Source organism: Myotis myotis, unplaced genomic scaffold (assembly GCF_014108235.1).
Source record: "Myotis myotis isolate mMyoMyo1 unplaced genomic scaffold, mMyoMyo1.p scaffold_m19_p_12, whole genome shotgun sequence".
Taxonomy (NCBI): Eukaryota; Metazoa; Chordata; class Mammalia; order Chiroptera; family Vespertilionidae; genus Myotis; species Myotis myotis.
The window spans coordinates 31,398,306-31,421,967 of NW_023416316.1; the positions used below are offsets into that span (position 1 = coordinate 31,398,306).

The following is a 23,662-nucleotide window of genomic DNA, read 5'->3' on the forward strand; positions in this document are numbered from 1 at the left end:
GCCATCAGACTTGTTCAGGCAAACTGACTGCAGAGATGGTGCCAAACAGCATTTAGTGAAATGTGTTAATAAAGTTCCTTGGAGTTTTGTCACATTTTTGCCAAATGCTTTTTATCTTAATTCCATAGGCTTTATTTTTAAATTGTCTTCATCATTAACTCCACCTATAAAATATGAAGTCAACCTAGTGGCTTTATGAAATTAAGGTTTTTCATAATATCAAAAATCTCCATAGAGAGTCCAGGCAATCTGCTCTAAGAGAATGATTTCTTTTATAACCGGCCTGAAAATCAGTTGGGGAACTAGTCTCCCCAAGAACAGAAAGAGGACAGATGTTACCAGAACGCTGATCCTTGAATCTTAGGGATGACACAGATTTTATTTCCTGTACTCTTATTAGAAGACCATGGCCAGGAGCAAGTCCTGGAACCATAATTCTGTCTCCAACCTCTATACCTGAGAAAGTCCAACATCTTCCTCAGTCTGATTTTCTGTCCATGAAATGGGAATAAAAATGATTTTCCCTACCACTTGTTAGAAAAACCAAGTGAGATAATGCAGGTGACTATGAGACACATAAGGTATTGTTACAAATAATTTGCAAAGCACCAAAGGCCCAATGAATGCAGGCAACATTCCTCCAACAGAAGGTTACACTGAAAATCAGGACATGGGGACACCAGTCTGAGCTTAGGAGTGGGTGATTCTCTGTTTAATGATGAAACCTTTTTGAAAGGCCACACCTTGTTGACTAAGTGCTATCATCTAACAGGATTTAGCAGCCAGCAGCCTAAGAGCTCCCACTGTCCCTATTTATTTATAACTGACTTCAGCTGAAAAACCTTCAACATGACTTCAGGGGAAGCATTTGCTATTGTTAATAATTGTCTGAACCTTTGGCATGTCCCATGGTTGACTTTTCTCCACTTCTGTCAATCATGACAGATAGCTTTTTTTAAATGAAACTTCAAAAGAGGACCTATTGTGGGGGGCAAGGCATTAGTAACTGTGAGCTCCCTGAAAAGGCCATGGCCAAGTCAGTGTCTTTCCATTCCACTGGTTTAATGTCTTCCAGGCAATGTCATGATTCCAAGGAAAAGAATCAAGGACATAGTTTTCACATCAGATTCTTGCCTTGGCCTATTGCTCCGTCCAAGATGGAAATGGCCAAGAAATTCATGAAAGGGAATAAACAGGCTGTTCTAATACCCCTCTAAAGCTATTCAGAAGTCAAAGATAATGATTCTAAGCTATTGTCACAGTTATACTAATTTTTAAAAAGTGAGGTTAGAGTTGGAAAAGAAGGAACATAAGCAGAGAGGACAAATTTTTTAGTAAATCGGGCCCGGGGAAGCAAAAGACAACTGTTACTTACATGTGCTGTAAGTTGCTGTTTTTCAGAAATGCTTTATGAGCCACAAATTTTAATCCTGAATCCACAATTGTCCTATGAAAACATAATTGCACGCATGTTAGAACTAATCGATGAAAGCCACCTAATTCTAATAGAACATAAGAAGAAGTTCTGAGGTTAAGTACACAAGCCCTGAGTACTCACAGATTCTTCAGTCCCACGTAAGCTTCAACATCATCCTCGTTGATGATTTCTAACCTTTTCTGATTTGCAATGTAACTGCAAAAAAGCAGAGTGAAAACCATTGACTCAGAATGTAGACAGAACATAAAAGAATGGGTAACATCCATACAATCTTACCACAGTGCCCAACGTGATCTTTCCCCACCCAACCTAACCCCACCATGTAAAAAAAAAAAAAAAAAAAATTAGCTAGGGGAGCAAAAGTGAGTGTGATTGAGAAGAAACCAGGATTGAGTAGGTGTCAAGGTCAATGACAGGTTCACCAGGCTTCATTTTTCTTAATTTTTATCACTCTTTCAACTAACAATTTTAGTTTCCCTCCCCTTTCACCCTGTGCATAGAGGTGAAAATAACTTGGAAATGCGTTCATTTCCAAGTCTCTCAAAGGCAGTTCACCCTTATGGCAACAGCCACAGGGATGCTGGCATCATCACAAGCAAGACAAATGACACCTTTCCTCACATTCCAAGAGTAGCAATCACTCCCTCCTTTTAGCTCCTAAAACATTGAAGCAGATTCCCTTCCCCTTTTCTCTCTCTCCCTCCCTTCCTCCCCACTTTCTCTTGTCCTGGCCCAGCATCCCTCTCTCTGCCTTTGTCAGTAACAATAACAATTTTTCCTTTTAGGAAACACATTTCACAAACCCCACATAGCCCTAGTGCACTCTCTGTAAGAACTTTCCTCTACCTCCCAAAGCCTCAAATATAGGAATAAACTGGTGACTCTGGCTGAACAGAGAATTTCATCCCTTTGATCATGATGACGGGCTTAGACTTGGTCATGTGACCTCAACTAGACCAATGAGAATCCTCCCTAAAATTAAATAGATGAATGCTGGTCCAGACAGAGTCAGTCTCTCTCTCTCTCTCTCTCTCTCTCTCTCTCTCTCTCTCTCTCTCTCTCTTTCTCTTGGGTGATAGCTGAAAGATTATACAGGATGGGGCTTCCATTTTTCTGCCGTGAGGGGACTATCCAGGAATAAATTCACACACAGAAGAGAAATAGGAGTACAAAAAAAAGATAAAACACTAAAAATGCCACTTGAGCCGTTGAATCCAGCTGTCTCTGAGGTCAGATGCCACTAAGTGAAGTTTGTTCTGAATTTCTGTCACCTATGACCAAGAATATAGACCCAGTAATACAAACACAAAGCTGTTAAAATTGCTTTCATGGAATTTCCTTGTGATAGTCAAGAACCTGTCTGTCCATTTTTCTTAGATCAAAACCTCTTTAAAGACAGTGGCTCCTGTTTTACAGTTCTTAATATAAACCATCGCATCTACCAAAGTACCCTGCACAAGGTAGCTATTCAACAGATAAAGGATGGATGGATAGATGGATGGATAGCCTAATGGATGTATGGACAACCCTTAGAGCTCTAACGTCACTATAGGAAGTTGTGCTATGATGCATTTTTTCTTTCTTTTTCATTAAGATACATAACATATTCCAAATAAGATTCCAATTTGCTGAAAACAAATATATAATCCTGCTGTTACCAACATGAGTTAAAATGGGGAAAATAATTTAAAAATAACAAATTGGAGAGAAGATGCAGCATCTATAGGTCCCTTCCACCTAATCCAAAAATGAAACAAAAAATATTTATGGTAAGAGTTGGTGCACCCATTTCTAGAAAACAAAATTTTAGAAATAAAATAAGTAAATGCTCTGAGGGAATAAAATTACACCAAAGAGAAATAATTTTAAAAGGACCCACATAAACATTATCCCCATTATATAAAAATGCAACTTCCAAGGTAGAAATCCATCTTCTACTCAAAGATCTTGGTTCCCCCTGATACCCAGGGCCTGGCACCTAATACTAGTAGATGTGCAGAAAGGATTCATTCTCTTATCTCTTTCTACCGTACACAGAAGGAAACATTTTAAGACTCCAACCTAATGCTCAAAGAATAATTTTCAACATCAAGAGTTTTTATTAAATGCTTAAAATTATCACACATTAAATGTATTTTCCAAGATTTTTATTCCACTAACATTTTTAATAGAGATCACAGTGACCTCCTTCTAAATTATCTCCCAATAAGGGATGGATTCCAGGGAGCCCCAAATTTTAATGCTTTTTCCATGCAATCGTGGTAAAAGGGGTAAATAGTGTGGGGTAAGCTTTCATTTGGGCTCACAATCAAGATTTTCAGAGAAACCTACCCACTCCTTATAGCTGCCCTAGCATGGTGGCTGTCAGTGTTCTGAAAACCTCAACTCTCTTTGTCTGGACATCATTGTATCCTCCATGCTTATGACAGGGGCCCAACGCCAACAGGTCCTTAATCAACTGAGGCACAGAGCATTTATCTTTATGTTATTTATGCCCTTCATTTTATTATTATTACACTTTTCACCAGATTTGGGGAGGGGTTGTTATTAATCCTCACCAGTGGATATTTTTTCCATTGACTGTTAGGGAGAGTGGAAGAGAGAGGGGAAGACAGAGAAAGAAACATTGATGTGAGAGAAACACATCCATCGGTTGCCTCCTGCACATGCCCTGACCAGGGCCCAAACCAGGGAGGAGCCTGCAACCAAGGTACATGCCCATGACCAGAATCGAACCTGGGACCCTTTGGTCTGCAAATTGACACTCTATCCAGCTAGGTAGGGCTTTTGTTTTGTATTTTTGTTAAGTCTCACCCAAGGATATGTTTCTGTTGATTTTTAGGGAGAGTGGATGAGAGAGGAACAGAGAAAGAAACATCTATGTGAGAGAAACACATTGATTACACCAGATTTTTAATTCATAAGCTCCCTAGTTATACTTGACAAAATACAGTGAACTAGCATAAATAAAAATGGAAGTCATACAAGAAAGAAAAGCAAGGGCAGAGACAACAACGGACCTAGAAATTAGGTTTTAAAATGTGTATACTTGTTAGAAAAAAGCCACAAGCTTATTTCTAGGTTTTCTAGTCACCAATGCCCAAGAAAAGAAGGAATGGGACATAAATTTGGTCAATGGTAAATTTATAGTGTTCATGAGATGAAAATAAGTCAGACATTAAGCAAAACATAACTGCTCTCGGATCTAAGACTAGACAGGCAATTTTGTGGAAAACCATCAAAAGAACCATATAAAATTATGAAAAAATGGTCACTAGAGAATACTCTTCCACTGTGGAGACAGGAATTTCTTAGGTAAATAATGATTTTTTTTTTCCTGTTCAAAATGGAAAAATCAACAGAACTATATTGAAAGGTCGGCAAGTGTCCTCTCAGATGCCAGGAATTCCCCTTCATAAGTTACCATCTGCAGAGGTGCCCACATGAAAGCTGCTGGTTATATGATCATGAAATCTACCCCTAAGAACTATCCTTCACTACCATTGAGCAATCACAGGACTAGAAAAGAAGCCAGTGAAATTAATAACAGACAATTGACAAAGGGGAAACTCCATGGCCAAGAAGCATATAAAAAAAAACTGCTCACACTATAAGGAATCTGAAATGCAAATTAAATAATGACATTCCTCTCACACTAGAATGACAAAATGTTTAAAGATTGGCAATATAAAACATTTCTAAGGATGTGAAGAATTTCTCTTACATTGTTGGAGGGGAAGAAATTGGTATAACCACTTTGAAGAGCAATTTACCAGTATCCTAGAAAATTATAAATTGGCATACTTCATAGCCCAGCTATTCCATTTCCAAGTATTCACCCAAGAGAAATTCTCATACATACACACAAGGAGACATATACATGAATATTCACTATATTTACGGTCAAAATCAAAACTTGGGAACAACCCAAGTGTCCATCAATACAGAAACTACTCAGCCATAAAAAAAAAAAAAGATGAAACATTGTCGTTTGCGACAACATAGATGGATCTTGAAGGTATTATGCTAATTGGAATAAATCAGACAGAAAAGTACAAGAACCTTATGACTTCATTTATATGTGGAATATAAAACAAAAAAGTAACAAAACAAACAAAGCCAGACTCACAGATACAGACACCAGAATGCTGGTTACCACATAGAGAGAGAGGTAGGGAGAAGGTGAATTAGGTAAAGGGGGTCAGATGCACGGTAACAGAAGGAAATTATATTTTGGGGGTGAGCATACAATAAAATATACAGATATCAAATTATAATGTACTCCTTGAATTTATATAATGGTATTAGCCAATTTTACTTTAATAAATTTAATTTTTTTTAAAAGCCCAGCTGCTGTTGCTCAGTGTTTGAGCATCAACCTATGAACCTGGAGGTCACAGTTTGATTCCCAGTCAGGGCACATGCCCAGGTTGCAGACTCCATCTCCAGTGTGAGGTGTGCCGGAGGCAGCTGAACAATGATTCTCTCTCATCATTGATGTTTCTATCTACCTCTCCTCCTCCCTTCCTCTCTGAAATCTATAAAAATATATTTTAAAATAAATTAAAAATAAATAAATTTAAAAAACTGAAAAAAGTAGGATGTGTTAAATTCATAAGTTGAATTGAACCAGATCTTTATATTTGAGCAGAAAGTAATCATCACGTTAAATGAGGAAAAATGCATAATAATATATGCATATAATATAAAACAACTAATGCAAACTTTAAAAAGGTATTTAATTTATGGGGGTGACATTGGTTAATAAAATTACATAGGTTTCAGCTGTATAATTCTATAATGCATCATCTGTATATTGTACCCAAAGTCAAATTTCCTTCTGTCACCATGTACTTGATCCCCTTTAGCCTCTTCTACCTGCCCCACCCCCCTTCTCTCTGGTAACCACTATACTGTTGTCTGTGTCTATGAGTTTTTGTTTGTTTATTCGTTTATTTGTTTGTCTTGTTTTTTCAAAAAAATATACAGAAAACAACCAATAATGTTCATAGTCAAGTATACATGTGAAGTATAAAAAAATTACAAGTAAGATCACTTTGGGAAAGGAGAATGGGTCTCAGATTAAGAAATAAGCTGTTAAAGTATTTATTTTATTAAACTACTAAACTCTTTTATTAGAGGAGAAAAGACTTGTAGCAACAAAGACCAAAATGTTGAAGTGTCAGTTCTGAATATAAGTACATGAAGTTATTGTTATATCATTGTGTTTTTGGTTTTTCTTTTAAAAAAATTTATGAAGAGGGAAGAAAGGGAGGGAGGGAGAGAGGGGAGGAGAAGGAAAGGAGGGAGGGAGGGAAAGAGACAGAGAAACGCATAGAGGTGAAATGACTGCAAAGAAGCTGAACTCCAGGACTTCTCAGTTACTCAGTGGACAAATACACCTGGGCCTAAGTTCTAGTTCCCTGGATCACCCAAAAGACAGAAGTCTGAAAACCTTCTGCTCCCTGCCCAGAGCTGCTCCACAGGAACCAGGAGACTAAGGAGCTGGGCTGCCCCCTACTGGTGATGTCCACATATCTCCAGGGGGATCTTGACAACACCAGGTCTTCTGAGTTCTCCCATCTCATTGCACTGCTTAGAGACCACCCTGGGTCAGGAAGGAGAGAAGAAGAGCCAGGCCAGGGCAGACAAATGAAAGATGCACCACCAGCTTTCCCCACAGAAAACCATTTCCCATCACTCCAGTCACCGTGCTGTCAAACTCTGAGGGCTCTGTACTGAGTCAAGCTTTGCTTAATAAAACACATCTCTGAGAACAGTTTCATTTCCAGTGAAGCAGAGGGAAGGCCCAGCATTTTGACACAGGCCTTTCTTAAAAGCTTTCTCTCCATGACAATTCCTAACTCCCCTAGCCATCCCCCAGGGCCCATGTCCCAGGGCTTGTCCCAATAAGAATCTCATGAGTTCAGCAGAACTTTAGTTCTTCATGGAAAACCAAGCTTCTGCCCTTCAAACCTGCAGAGGTTGCCTTCATTCTACTTTTATGAAGCCTTTGAACAGTGACAAAGAGACTCATTGAATTTGAATTTATTTTCATTTGATACTCCTTAAGAATTCCTCTCACTTAGCTCCTGGGACTCCCATTCCCTCAGGCCCACTCCTTCCACTCCTTCATCAGCAATCTGTGTGGAATCATTCTTGGCCATCAACCAACCTGTTTTGCCCAAATATGCCTTCCTCCATTCTTTAATTCATATAAAGGACTCTAGGGTGGACCTCATAGTATCATAGTATCAAAAGTTTTCACTTTTACTACATCCTAAAGCCACTATCTATTGCCCTAAATACTGGATCCCATATTCAAAGCACTTCTTAATGAATTCACCTCAATCTCTTCTGGGGCCCAGTCAATCTGAAATGTTGCTTGATTTCTACACAACCCAAAAAGGCGCTTTGCAATCACAACATGTTTTTTCCATCATTTGGCAAGCATTTTCCAACTTTGTAATTAAGAATTAGAAGAAATGGAGGTACTCTTTGTACCCACATTTGCATTTTTCCATGAACCTATCTGACTACCCAGCTGAACCACTAACTCTTCAAATTAAGGAGTTCTAGCCATCTCACTGCCTCTCCATTTCATGCACTCACAGGGCTGATTCTCACGAATGCCGGTGGACTTAGCACAATCAAACAGACCTAAGCATCTTCCATGTGGACTTTTATTACCCCACTGAAAAGACCAGACACAAACACACATGTTCATGAAAGATGCATAGTAAGTACTAAATGAAAATTGTGATAATAGAAAATAACTTCATTTATCATGTAGAAAACAGGGAAAGACAGTAACAGAGGAAGATGGACAGCCAATTTTGAAAGCAAAATTTGTCCAATCTAGGAGTGAATTTGGATCACAAACACACAACACATTCCAACCAACTACAGTATTTATTTATCTTTTTAAATATAAAAATTAATTGCCTTTAGAAAATGAGCACTTATTTTCCACCAAACCCCTCAGTCTCAGGAATGTTAAGACTAGAAATTGCCTCCAAGAATTTTTAGATCCATGAAGATAGATATCCAAGCTTTTTTAAAAATATTTTTTATTGATTTCAGAGAGGAAGGGAGAGGGAGACAGAGGTAGAAACATCAATGATGAGAGAGAATCATTGATTGGCTGCCTCCTGCATGCCCCTTATTGGGGATTGAGCCTGCAACCCAAGCATGTGCCCTGACCGGGAAGTGAACCTGTGATTTCCTGGTTCATAGGTTGATGCTCAACCACTGAGCCACACCAGTTGGGTTCCAAGGTTCTTAACCTTAAAAGAGGTGATGCTCTCTGGGGACATGGCTCACTGCCACAGTCTTTGATGGGCACAAAAGAGAAGGTTCCAAGCAAAGATACAAGCATCTGGATGGTAAGGCCACAGTGGAAGGAATGACAAGATATGATTGGGCAGGTCAACAAAGGCTTAAATGAAGCTCGGGCCTTGAAGAGGGACCAGAAAGTCAACAGATAAAGAATAAGCCAAGTATCTACTATCTGCCATCTTATTTTGTATCGTCACCAAAGCTTCTCCAATCTCAACTGGACATCTAGGACCTTTACTAAGACATTTTCTTGAGGGTAAAGAATTTCCTCTCCTCGGGCTTAGCAAAATGCTTACTGGTAATTTTTTTTTTTTGAAAAGAAGAGAGAAGAAGTAAATTTAGGAAAAATTCACAGAAGCATTTTTGAATTACAGCTTCCTAGAAAGGGTCCTCATCCCATTTTAATAGATTTCACACAGGCTTTAAGAACCTATCAAATAAAAAAGAAAAGAAAAAAAAAGAATAAGAACCTATCAGATAATTCCTCTAGGTAATCTGCTTGAGCAACAAAGAGTTGTTTCTAATGCAGCTTTTCTTCATGTGTATTAGCCTAACAGCGGTATCCTCTAAAATAAAATTTATCTTTAGCTTAGACTTCATTACTGAACTGTACTTTGGCAATACATTGAAAAGAAATGGTAACAGCAATGAATGTATCTAATGGCCACTCTTCAAAATGGAATCACTTCCTTCTACCTGGGCCAACCCTTCTCCCCTCCTCCCACCTCACCCCCACCCCCACACCCCCACCCCAGACACACACACCAAATAATTAAATAACCTAATGAAAGTAGGTAAAACCTAAAAGCCAAAAGGGATTGTGATATGTTCCCAGGCTTACAGCATGGAGTAAGGCATTTCAACTCTTATAGGATCCTCTCTGCCACAGGATGTCCATCATAGGGAATATAGTAATCCTCTAAAACAGCGGTTCTCAACCTATGGGTCGCGACCCCTTTGGGGGTCGAACGACCCTTTCACAGGGGTCGCCTAAGACCATCGGAAAACACATATATAATTACATATTGGTTTTTTTGATTAATCACTATGCTTTAATTATGTTCAATTTGTAACAATGAAAATACATCCTGCATATCAGATATTTACATTACGATTCATAACAGTAGCAAAATTACAGTTATGAAGTAGCAACAAAAATAATTTTATGGTTGGAGGTCACCACAACATGAGGAACTGTATTAAAGGGTCACGGCATTAGGAAGGTTGAGAACCACTGCTCTAAAAAAATATGCCTTTGTCCTAGTTCACAACTAGGCAGCTTCAGTTTATCAGCAAAATGCTGAGAAAGAGTTATGATAGTCAATCGATAATGGGCCATAGCAGAACTCAAAACAGGAATTTTCCAATGTATCACTTCATTCTTAAGACAGGAATCACCACCCCCACATGAATGTAGAGAACAGCAAAAGAGCATGATTGAAATCTGAATGTGAACCGCCTGCTAGGACATGCTGGGTAGCATCAGCACTTCCACCTTTTATTGGCCATTAGCATAGAAGTAGCATCAGTAATTCCTGTTATAGAGTGCTGTGTGCCAGGCACTAGAGTGCCCAGGGATTGTCTCCCTGAACACAATGTTACCAGGGGAGCACTGTGATTGTTTCCACTTTTCAAAAGAGAAAACTGGGGCCCAACCATGCCAGGTCACTTCCTGAAGTTCACATAGCTGCCCAAACAGGATTTGCACCCAGATCTACTTGCCTTGATTTCCAAGCTCAAAGCCACTATACGACACCAGTGGGACTACAGACATGTAAATCTAGCACCTTCAGTAAGGAATAAATTCTAAAATTTCTGCAAAGAGGACCTTCACGAGTAATCATGGCCTAAAATCAATAGTCAATGAAAAGGAATGAGGACATCTTACAGGATGCTCCTATGTAGTATATCTACATAGAGCAGTAAGAGGAGATATTCATTTATCTTCTACAGATTCTCCTGCAGCTCGGAGAACTGCAGCTTCTAGGATATCCCTAGGAATTTAAGAATCCAGTGGCTAGAAAAGAATATCAGTGGTATAGTGTGAGGGATAAACCCACTGCACTAGCTTCACCTCTTACTAGCTGTTTGGCCTGGGGCCAGCCCCTAAGCCTCAATTTACTTGTCTATAAAATGGAATAACAACAGTAACTGCCTCATGGAGTGGTTGGGAAAATTAGGAAACTACTCTCAATTAATGCTAATTATTAAGAACAATGAGCAGAAGACCAAGGTTCAAGGGCTGGCTTGTCACTAACTACCTGATGAGCTTAATCTCGATCAGCCACCAGTGCCCACACCAGTGAAAGAGGAAATTTGGACTTGATAATATCTCAGTTCCCTTCAGTACACAACTTACAAGAAAGTTTCAGCCAAATATTATGAAGGAAAAACTTACACTCTTTCCCTCTAAATATTTATATATCTTTTTCTTACCCACCTCTATGAACAAGGAGGTTCCCAACAGGAAACACTACAACTTATGACCAGAAAAATAAATTCTAGAAAAAGACCTTAAAGTTGGCTTTCCACATAAAACACATCCATCTTCACTAGGAAAATGTAAATTTCATTTGACTTAAATTAAATAACAGCCTTTCCTGCTGGCTTAGGATTGGACCCCAGCCTACAAAGAACGTGATGGAAAACCGTATAAACTGGTTGACCAGAAGTCACAGCAACAGCATGAGGCCCAGACCCAGGGTCCTTTGTTTTCCTATGTGTCTTATTAGCAACTCACTTTTCAAAATGGAAAGATTTCACATTTTAGAAATATGATCTTCCATATTTTCTTAAGGCAAACAAACAAAAAAAAACAGAAGGTCTGCCAAACTGGACTAGCATTTCTTCCTGGCCACAGTTAGGATGAGGTGAGTGACAGTGCCCCTGGGGGGTTGGGGCACATTTCCAGTTGGTAACATTCCCAACCAACCTCAGCTATTTCACAGGCCCATGGAAAGATTTTATGACACCTGACATAATTCTTGCCTGTAATTTCCTCTGAGACTTCAATGCCCCAACTATTCTCCGACATTGATATGTTGTCTCCATGCACAGAGATCCTGAAATGGAATCTCATCAAATCAAGGGACACAGAGACCACAATGAAAATACATCTACCTGTCCGGAACCTACAGAAAATTCCTCTGTTGTTAAAAGCTAACTAATACAGACACAACATATCCAAGTATAACTGTATACTTTGCACAGTGGTAAATAAATACCCAGGAGGAAAAAGGGATGTGTTTCTTTCCTGACCAAAAACAAAACAAAACTGTTTTTCTTCCAACTAATTTGCTTCATATCATTATATAGGGTGTCAAAAACATGTATACACACTTTGAATAATTATTAATTCCAATGGATTAAATCTGAAAAGAAAGAAACAGAGCTATCCCCTGTTACATGTGTATACAGTTTTGCAGGGACACCCTGTATATTTCACATTAGGTCTCAGATCTTTCGATAGGTCACAATAACCTACCGGAGCAAATGAGAATCAAGTAAGTAAATGTGTATCATGACACCGTTTCAGCATATTAGATGAGGAGCCCATGGCGGAAATGGTCCTGATACCGAACTACTGTCAAGAAGCAGGCTTAAGCTATATTTAAGCCAAAGTTTTTATTTTGGGCAGGTGTCCTCTGACATCGGTCAATATGAAACCACCACGAACACAAGTCAGCTCATCAGGTGACTTTTGGTGTGTTCTGCAGCTAATTTATCAGGCAGGCCCGTGAGAGGCCATCCCTCTCCACCTGGGGCACCCCGGGAGCCTAAGGGGGTCTCTCCTCTGGCTGGAAAGAGGATGATCACACCTGCTCCTAACAGCTCCTAAGCTAAAACCATCTCTGCTGCGCCCTGTGGGTGGAACTTCAGTCTCAGTTGAGCATCTGTCCATGTTCTGAGGCAAAGGGCTGCTTCCCCACAGCCTGGATCTGCCCGCTGGTACCTCTGCAGTTCATCTTGGTCCGGGGACCGGGTGGCTTCCACCTGGATGAGCACGCAGGCAGGCGGCTTGGTCTTTGTAAAAGGATGTCAGCCTGACCATCTGGTTGTCTGGTTTCCAAAAAGATTGGATCTGGCCTTAACTGGCAAGGGAGATGAAAATGTCCAAGCTGTGGTCAGAAGGGTCAACTTCAAGGCACATGCAGTCCAACTTCTAGCAAAGCCAGGCTCAGCAGAAGGTATGTGGGGGTGGGGGACTAAGATCCCATGTCCTACCCATTTGATAAACACAGCACTGGGAGATTAAATTCTTGAACCTCTTCAGCCTCCTTGCAGAATAGGGGTCCTCATCACATCCCCCAACTTTCGCCGGCCTTCTCAGTAAGAAGAAATAAAATCCACTTTTGCATTTTTCATAAGAGCTATGAATTACATCACTCATTGTCCCCTGCAAGAGAAATTCCTTTCAGAACACAGTGCCAGACAAAGCCATGTTCCTGTGGAATTAGGAGGCATTCTCCTTCCTAATAATGAGCTTCTCTTTTCCCTGCCAGGAAGTTGAGCACAACTGTTGTACTCCATTCCAGCAACTAAGTCAACCCTTACAATGAGCAGGGGGGGTGGGGGGGGTCCATTTTTTATTCCTTTTTTATTCCTCATTCGCACCCTTCCCCTCATTTTTACCTTAGAAACCTTATTTTATAAAATAATTATCACCAGTTATTTAAATACTGGTTACCTGCAACATTTCTTTTTTTTTTTTTTTTTTTTTTTTCCATGTCCCATTTTTTTTTTTTATTGTTTAAAGTATTACAAATAATAGTACATATGTCTCCTTTTTTCCCCATTGACCTTCCCCCCAGCCTCCCCTACCCACCAGCACATACCTTCACCCTACCACCCCCCTACCCCCAGTGTCTTGTGTCCATTGGTTATGCTTATATGCATGCATACAAGTCCTTCAGTTGATTTCTTACCCCCTCCCCGCCAGCACTTCCCAGCCTTCCCGCTGTAATTTGACAATCTGTTCAATGCTCCTCTGCCTCTGTATCTATCTTTTTGTTCATCAGGTTATCATGTTCTTTATCATCTATAAATGAGTGAGGTCATGTGGTATTTTTCTTTCACTGCCTGGCTTATTTCACTTAGCATAGTGCTCTCCAGTTCCATCCATGCCATTGCAAATGGTAAGAGTTCTTTCTTTTTTACAGCAGTGTAGTATTTCATTGTGTAGGTATACCATAGTTTTCTAATCCACTCATCTGCTGATGGGCATTTAGGCTGTTTCCAAATCTTAGCTATTGTAAATTGTGCTGCTATGAATATAGGGGTGCATATATCCTTTCTGATTGGTGTTTCTGTTTTCTTGGGATATATTCCTAGAAGTGGTATTACTGGGTCAAATGGCAGTTCCATTTTTTAATTTTTGAGGAAACTCCATACTGTTTTCCACAATGGCTGCACCAGTCTGCATTCCCACCAGCAGTGAAGGAGGGTTCCTTTTTCTCTGCATCCTCTCCAGCACTTTTCATTTGTTGATTTGTTGATGATAGCCATTCTGACAGGTGTGAGGTGGTACCTCATAGTTGTTTTGATTTGCATCTCTTGGATGATTAGTGACTTTGAGCATGTTTTCATGTGTCTCTTGGCTTTCTGAATGTCCTCTTTCGAAAAGTGTCTATTTAGGTCCTTTGCCTATTTTTTGATTGGATTGTTTATCTTCCTTTTGTTAAGTTGTATGAGTTCCCTGTAAATGTTGGAGATTAAACCCTTATCGGAGATAACATTGGCAAATATGTTCTCCCATGCAGTGGGCTTTCTTGTTGTTTTGTTGATGGCTTCTCTTGCTGTGCAGAAGCTTTTTATTTTGATGTAGTCCCATTTGTTTATTTTCTCCTTAGTCTCTCTTGCCCTAAGATCTGTGTCTGTAAAGATATTGCTATGACATATGCCTGCAATTTTGCTGCCTATGGAGTCTTATAGAATTTTTATGGTTTTATATTATTTGGCTACAACCCTGCAAACTAATGTCTATTTCTTTCTACCAGGCCATTTGTCATAATTTTTGTCATTCTAGCTTTTGCCCCAATAATACTAAAATTTATAACACAGTTTGTCGCCACCAGGTTACAAGCCCTACTTGTACTCAGAAAATACCACCCCTAGACACCATCACAACCTCCTTTTGTTCCCAGGACTCATCATCCCTCTGACAGAGAGCAAGGATTTTTAGCTCTCAAGAAAAATGTTACGCCCCTTCAGCAGGAAGCAGTTAAAAAAAGAGACCCTGCATCCCTCTTCTCTGAAAGAATTCAGTGCCAAAAATCCTTGAGGAGGGAAATGTTAGACAGACCCTCAGAATGTTAGACCCCCAGAAACTCACCAGGGCAGAAAGCTCCAGATACCTAGCAAGGGACAAAACTGGAAAAGCAAGAACCTTGCCCCCAGGGTAACTTTTCTTCCCCTAGCATATGACTAGTCAAGCATTTTAGACCCCCTGACCTTTTCCTCCCTAAAGATAACTTCTAAGCCTCAGTTGTATTTGAGCTCCAGACCCAGAAAAGCAGCAAAACCAGATAAGTGACACTGTGACTGCCTCAGGACCATCTTTTACCTCCTAAGTCACTCAACAGGTTTCCTCAGCCTTGGGTATCACATACAAACTCCACCCATCAACTTAATCAAACACTAACATGTGCTAGGCATTTTCCTCTACATCCCTTCTTAGCAGGAGACAGATGATCAATTGGATAGGAACCTGTACTCTAGTCTATCTCTTACTTAAAGTAGACATAGCCCCCCAGTAATAAGTCTTTACCTGTCCCCATAACCCATAATATCTGACACAAAAGGGCAGTCCAGATAATCCCTCTCCTCACAACCCTTGGTATCTCAGCAGGTGTCAGGATTGGTATAGGGCAGCTGTGGGCAAACTACGGCCCGCGGGCCGGATCTGGCCCGTTTGAAATGAATAAAACTAAAAAAAAAAAAAAAAGATCGTACCCTTTTATGTAATGATGTTTACTTTGAGTTTATATTAGTTCACACAAACACTCCATCCATGCTTTTGTTCCGGCCCTTCGGTCCAGTTTAAGAACCCATTGTGGCCCTCAAGTCAAAAAGTTTGCCCACCCCTGGTATAGGGGCTTACCCATTGCTCTATCATATTTTTCAACTCCTGTCTAAGGACCTACTACAAAACCTAGATGGCATTGCCAAAAGTTTAGTTCAAATTCAGGATCAGATAGATTCACTATCGGTTGTCACCCTCCAAAATTGGAGAGGATTAGGCCTCCTAACTGCAGAGAAAGGGGAGTTTATGCCTCTTTCTGGAAGGAGAATGTTGTTTTTTATGTCAATCGGTCTGGCCTAGTCAGAGATACTGCCCAAAAAGTAATAGAAAGGGCCACAAATATTAGAGAGCATCAATCAAATTCATGGGACTACTGGCTAAAGAATATAAATTGAGGAGAACCAAGATGGCGGCATAGGTTAACGCCGGAGTTTGCTGCTTTGAACAACTACTTCAAAAGTGAAACCAAAAAACGGAAGGGACATCACCCAGAACCACAGGAACGCTGGCTGAGTGGAAGTCCTACAACTAGGAGGAAAGAGAAACGCATATGGACACTCAGAGGAGGCGCAGTGCTGAAGTCAAATTCTGAGGTGCGGAGTGCGCGAGCGGGCTGGCGGCGGAGGGCACGGTTGGCATTTTCAATCGGGAGGGAGTCGCAGACTCTGAGCTCCAGATACGGGCGAGTCTCTAGGGACCCTGACTCAAACGGGAGAAGCGGGACTGTCTGGCTTCGATCAGAGCGAGTGCAACTTTCTCTCTGAGCTTTGCAGCGGGTGCTGGGACTCAGAGAGGCAGAGCCTGCAACATTTCTGATATGTGTTCCATACAAACTCAGTGGTCATTATCTTATACTTGTTTTCAAGAAATGGTTAGTAAATCATTTCATCCATGATTCATTTGAGTTTCAGAGTGAATGGTCATAAATAAGTGAAATCATCTTGCAACTCCAAACCAACACATAAATTAACTTTTTAAAAATATATTTTTTCCTCTTTCTCTGTTATTTCAGGCGGGTCAATGTTTCATTTATGACTGGCGAAAAAAGAGCGTCCAATGATTAGCCCGGGCACTAAGAATTCTAAGAAGCATTCAAGGCAGCACTAATCACAGCAGAACACGGCTTTGAAAGCTCTTGGCCTCTGGTCAGGACAAATCATTTCATATGAAGAGAATTTGTGGAACTAAATATTTCTGCTCCAACTTCGGGATAGATCAAGCATGGCACAGAGAAAACAGCATCGGGCGTAATGTCAAGAAAAGAGAATGATTTGAGTGGTGAAATTTTAGGATCTCTGTGAAGGTCTGTTTTGATTTGGGCACAATTCTTCAGCCAACATTTATAGGCTGTGGGAGTAAGAAGAGCGCTAGAATATAAGGGACACTTCCAATTTTATCCTCACCGGTTTCACATCACATGTTAACCTTCAGTCACTTTTATAGAAGGTTAGAGATTCTTTCTTTGGCATTAAACTACAAAGATGCTGGTGGGAAAAGATTCCAGTCATAAGTGGTTGTGTAAGGCCACAATAAAGAAAAGCTCTTTTGCAGATGGAAAGTGTGAGTGAATTTTAAAATCCTAAACAAATCTCTTATTTTAAAAAAAAAATTTTAGTTTGAGATATACCATTATTCAAAAAGACATATTTTTGAGGTACCTAGACTAGTCAAATGCATAGAGACAGAAAGTAGAATGGTGGTTGCTAGAAGCTAGCGACAGGGGAATGGGGAGTTGTTTAATGGCTTCAGTTTTGCAAAATAAAAAGTTCTGGAAATGAATAGTGGTGTTGCTTGCACAACTTGAATGTACTTAATGCCACTGAATCATACATGTAAAAATGGTTGAGATGGTAAATTTTATGCTATGTGTATTTTACGAGAGAGAGAGAGAGAGAGAGAGAGAGAGAGAGAGAGAGAGAGAGAGAGAAAGCATTCTTTAAAGGCCTTGCAATTAAAGAGTGAGAATGACAGTTAAAAGAGAAAATGAAGTACAAACTGACTGATCACCTCCAGAGTCCAGGGCAACTGTTGTAAACAATCTAATAAATGAAATGGACCAGGACTATCGAATAAACAGTGGCAGAACAAGACCTGCATAATAGTGGCTGAGTCTGACCCATGATTGCTCAGCACACAAATGATCAATATCCCAATCAGCTGAGCACACTTGGTCCCACAAGATGAGAGAACTATGCCAACAAGCAAAGGGCACATCTGTCCCCTTAACCCCACGCCTGTCCAGTGCCATACTCAAAGCAGATTCTTTTGCTTTTCCATCCTCCCCAACCCCTGTAGAGCCCACTCTTCTTCAAAATATGGTTAGGATAGACACACAGAATAAAAACTATCAGTCAAGTTCTTACTATGTGTTAGGCACTGGTACAAACATTTTATGTGCATCAGCTCATTTTAACCTCACAGAAACCTACAGAGAAAGGTACTATTATTTTCTCCTTTTAAGGGTGGAGAAAGTGAGGCACACAGGGCTTTAATAATTAGTCTCAAGTAGTAGGGCCAGACCAGCTTCAGAGTGGGGTGGGCTCTTAACCCACCAAGTAATCCTGCTTCACAACCTGTAGCACTCCCCTACACAATACCTCAAGAAAATAAAAAATTAAGGTGCCGATCACCTATGCACAAATGACATGTTCAGTAATTTTTTAGCTTGGGGAAAAAAATACTGAGGAAAGGAACTTTTTAGGCACAGTTTTCACAATCTTAGGATCCCTCCTAGGATATCAGCAAATATATATTCAGCCATAATGAGCTGATTCTTAAAATATTACATTCATATCTAGAGCTTTCGGGGTACTAATAAAATCTGTAAGGGGAAGAGAGAAAGGTAGGAGCTGGTAGCCACAGATGTTTACCCATGAACTGCTGGGGACAGATCTCTGCTTTGCTGGCCTGTCTGTGTCTGTGATATCATGAGCTTGTTGTAATACAAGTCAGAGGGGAACCCTGTGCATGCTGTCCTTGCGGAAACATTGACCCCGTGACTGAGAAATCCTCTGAAGAGAGAGGGCCCTGCAATGGGAGAAGCATGGAGATCCTGGCCACCCCACTGCCTGCTCCCATGGCGTAAGTCCTGCACTTCCACAGCGTCATCATAGCACAAAGCTACCATAATGTGGAGGCCAGATACAAGGCAGAAGCCCAAACAGCCTTGTCCCTTGTGCCCTTAGCTCTGGGCAGTGGACTCAGGCAGGGCAGAGGCCTTCACTCTGGTTCTCCTCCAACTGAGTTCCTCCATATGAAGCAAAAAGTCACAGGGCCAACAGGATGCTCTGACCTGGAAATGGCACCTTTCTCTTGACCTAGTAGGATCCCGGAATTCCCTATCCAAAGACCATGAGCCCAATCCCAGGGCCTATGTAGGCCTTTTCTGTGGATCTGTTATGGATATGCATGTCCCTAGACACGAGGCAGTGGGGGGCAGAGAGGTTCAAACTGCTGTCTGTGGTGGTGTTGCTGGAGTCTAGATGTGTAGGATGGATTGTCTACACAGCTGTGAGACAGAAGTGATCTGACTGAAGACCTCCACTGGTGCCCTTCAACAGGCCACACAAATGGTAGGAGCTGGCCTAAGTCTTGCTACCCAGGACCCAGAAAAGAGCCGGGTGGGAGGACATGTAAAATATATACTTGCTAATTGACTATATAAATGAATGAACTCATCAATCAATCAATCCACTGATGCGTGTATAAACAGTCAGTTACTGTCTTTCATTTCAGCTATCCTGAAATGACTTTGTCAACAAATACCTACTGCCCTCTAAACTGTACATGTATAGATATAAAATACAATTAAAGGAGAGTTAATGACAGAGTGCATTCTAGGCTAGACTGGAGTAAACAAAAGGCTCAATAAGCCTTCAAGGCGCCAGGCAGTTAAACTCTAGAAGACACTTTTTATTAGTGAGAAAGCAATCCCCTTAAAGAATAAAGGAGATGGCTAAGAAGTTAAATCCCAAAGGGTCAACTAGGCTTACTTTGAGAACCAATGATTCAACCAAAAATAAGACTTTTCTCATCAGAGTTTAACATCATATGTTGGATCTATAATGCCCATTCCTTTTTTAAAAATTAACTTTCAAAATATATATGGATATGGAGTCTATCTTTATTTGCATGTATATTATAAACATCCTGCATCATGTAAACATAAATAAATGGATGTTATTTATCTCAAGGGAGAATTATCATTTTGGATTATTCAACACAATCTGTTCACCTATATACTTCCCTACTCTATTTTAAGAGCCCTCCAGTCTCCTATGTCTATCAGTTGTTTTATGATCAGCTTTTCCAAACAAGTAGCAAGATGTATAATAGTGTTATTACTATAAATATAAAGAAACCCCAGGAAACAGTCACAGAATCAGCCCATGTGTGCACCTTGATTGCAAAGGCATAAAAGTACATGTATCAGATGGTCCATTACACGGCACCTGCCACACTGTCTTTTTATACCTGATGTCTGCCATTCTTTGAGAAAAAATGAACAGTCTCTACCATCCACGCTAAAGAAGGACAAATCACATCTGAAATCTCACACCAGAATCGCTTTTTAAGTGAAGTATCATAAATGCAGTCATAGGGAAAACTGCAATCGATCCACAGGGATATCATTATTAGCTATTACACAACAGAAAAGGCACAACTCCTTCTCATTAGACCGATTTGTTTGCTGGAATCAGATGTCCCTGGAATGATTCTTTCCCCCAGATTCACCTCTGTTGCTGAGCCAGCCAGCCTGTTGTGTACCTCTCATCTGCTTGCCCTCATCCTCCATCTCTTCCCTGCCCCTCCTCCCCGTTGGATACAGAATCAGCTGGCTCATCAAAGCTTTGTCTTTCTTCCTCTCCAGCTATTCTGTCTCTATAATGAATTGATTTCTTACTGCATATGAACTAATGCTGTGCTATTTAATTCCATAGAAGTTACTTATTAAAAAAAAAAAAAACACATCTTAACTCAATGACTTTGAAAAAGTCAAGTCTAGAAATTTGCATAGTGGCAACCCAAACAACTATTAGTAAATACTCTTACTTGGACCTCTAAATGATAGATTTGTAGAGGGGTGTGGGTATATCCACACGTACGTGTATAATGTGGGGATCTAAGACACTGTACTGGGTGTCAGGGAAGAGCAGTAAGCAAGATTCACATAGTCCCTGCCTTCATGTAGTTTATATTCTAATGGTGTCTACAGACAGGTAGCCAGCAGTGCATTTATAATGTTAAGTTACCTATGCTGGGATTGGGGAATGCATGGGGCTGTAAAATATATGAGCACGTGGTGAAGACACAGCCCAGAGGTAGGGAGGCCAAGGAAGTTATCCAGAGACAGAAGTCAAGAAAATAGTGCTCAGGAAGAGAAGATGGCCAGCGGGAAGCCTGTGAAATGAGTGACAGCGAAGCTCAATAGGTGCATTGAAAGCTCAGGGTGGCTGTATCATCTCACTGAACAAAAGGAGGGACAAAAAATGAGGCTAGAGGTTTGAATTTGAGGATACAGGGCTTTGAAGACTTGTTAAGACTTGTTTAAATATATAAATGTAGTGATATCTTAATTTAAAACAGCAATACTGTATAATGTGGTGGAGCTAGGCAAGCAGTTCCTTAATTCATACGGAAAAATTATCATACAAGACTAATCCTAAAAATTCTGAATTAAGAGACTGGTAAGACTAGTACTTCAAGTAGAAAAAATAATAATAACATGATCCTATATAATTTTATAAAGCAATGTAACCCTAATAAATCCAATAAAAATTATAATAATAATAAAATGAAGCTTTAGGAGATAAAAACGTTTAGTGCTGGCATGCATACAGACTGATTATCAGACTAGGATCAATTCCAAAAAGGCCCAAGTACAAAGGTGATTTAATAGTACAAATATGTCTATTAAAATAAACATATTTATTTTAATTTAGTGAGGAAAAGGTTGAATTAATATTCAATGGTATCAAGAGACCTGATTGGCTGATTATCTATCTTGGAAAAATAATAAAACAATTTTTAATATAGTAAATATAATAATACAATAAAATGCCTTATATTTTAAAAAACCCAGATAGAGTAAATCTCTAAATACAAAAGCATGAAATAGTAATAGTAAAAGAAAATATAAGAGATTCATTTCATACTCTTAGAGAGGGGAAGACTCTTCTTAACCACATTTACAAAGTAAGAGCCATAAAAGAAATAATATATTTTGCTTTAAAAAGTGTAATTCTATGTTACAAGAAAATGAGGATGAAGAAAAGGTGGTGCTGGAGGAGGAGGTGGAGGAGGAGGAAATGCTATAATCAGCATCAGAAGACAAGCAAAACATTAGGGGAAGTATAAATGTTCTCATTGTTAAACAGATTTTATGACTGAAAAGGCCACTAATCCAATAGAAATAGGAAAGAGCTAAGGAATATGATAACATAGTTCACTGAAAAAGAAATACAAATGACTTACATACACACAAAAAGACTTGCAACCTGGATCAGAATTACAGAATTACGAAGTAAAACAATGGTGAGATACTATTTCCCAGGAAGATGATTGGCAAAGGTCAAAGGTTTGATAACAAATAGTATTGGCTTAGCAGCAGAAAAACAGGTGCTTCCAGTTTGAGTGAGAGGATAAAATGATGTGGTCTTCTTGCAAGACATCTTGGCAGTATCTATCAAAATCACAAATGTCTGGCAAATGTCCCTGCAATTCAAATTCTAGAAAGTTTATCTACAGATAAAATCATGAATGTGTGCAAGAACTTGCACACAAGGTTCTTTAAAAGGAGGTTGGTAAAATAAAGTTGATTCATTCAATGGATTACTTTACTGCCTGGCTGTGAAAATAAAAGGTTAGGTATATATGCTGATAGAGAAACATTTTGAAAATACATTAAGTTTAAAAAAAAAAAAACAAGATGCAGATCAGTGAGTATAGTTAAAGGTGGAAATGGAAGGCATACACATACATATATATGTATATATATATGTATATATGTATGTATATGCCCTCGTTCTGTATAAACAAAAAAGACAGACATGTACTCATTTATGTGAGTAGACTGTTTCTAGAGGCAGACATGCAAACTAAGTCAAAGCTGCTACTGGATATGAGGCTGATGGATTGTTGGGTTAGTTAGAGAGAGACTACTTGTCATGATACACTCTTTTGTACCACCAGAATTTCTTATCATGTTCAAATATTACTTTAAAAAATACTTACTAATAAAAATTCCATGCAATGAAAATGCATTTCAGAGAAAATATGTACAAAATCACTTTAAAGAATCTGACAATCTCCCAGGCTTGAGCAAAACTTGGCTAAAGGCACTGCAAAGAAAGAAGGTGTCAATCATAATTGGTGCTGGGCCCTGGGAATAAAGGGGAGAAATAGGAGTGTCCATCCAGGGTACTCAGGTCTGGGCCAAAGTACTTCAAGTTCTGCGTTCCCTTTGCGAATCTGCTCCAATTATGGAGATGGATGCCTCGGGCAGGCTTAGCTTAATTTCATTTAACATTTTAAATGCAGAATTAAGTGCCCTTGCTCTAATTCCAAGATCACCAAGCAAGCTTCCAGCTTTAATTTGTTCGCCTTCATAGATCTGGTGCAAAAGCAACTGTAATGCTGATCTGTGTATTTGAGTCCACATGACAGTTATATGTCTTATTACATAGCAATATGCTCAAAATTGGTTTTAATTTTTAAACTAAAAAAAAAACACAAAATGAAATCAACTTTGAATTTATTTTAAGAAATGAGAAGGCTACTGGGCAATTAGAAGCAGTGATGTGATAAAATCGGCATTTTTGAAAGACCACTCCAGCGCAGCATGGCATATGGATAGAGAAGGGGCA

The 23,662-nt window shown here is 39.7% G+C and overlaps 1 protein-coding gene across 6 annotated transcripts in view; it reads right to left on the reverse strand.

The window, feature by feature from the left end:
- The window catches only part of NTRK2 (neurotrophic receptor tyrosine kinase 2), a 325,395-nt gene that overhangs the window by 288,470 nt on the left and 13,263 nt on the right, over positions 1–23,662 (reverse strand). For all 6 annotated transcript variants that reach the window (XM_036330677.1, XM_036330678.1, XM_036330679.1 and 3 more), the window contains 2 exons: positions 1,559–1,633; positions 1,376–1,447 (listed from right to left, as the gene is read on the reverse strand). In XM_036330677.1, coding sequence (XP_036186570.1) covers positions 1,376–1,447; positions 1,559–1,633 — 147 coding nt within the window. The remainder of the gene's footprint in view (positions 1–1,375; positions 1,448–1,558; positions 1,634–23,662) is intronic.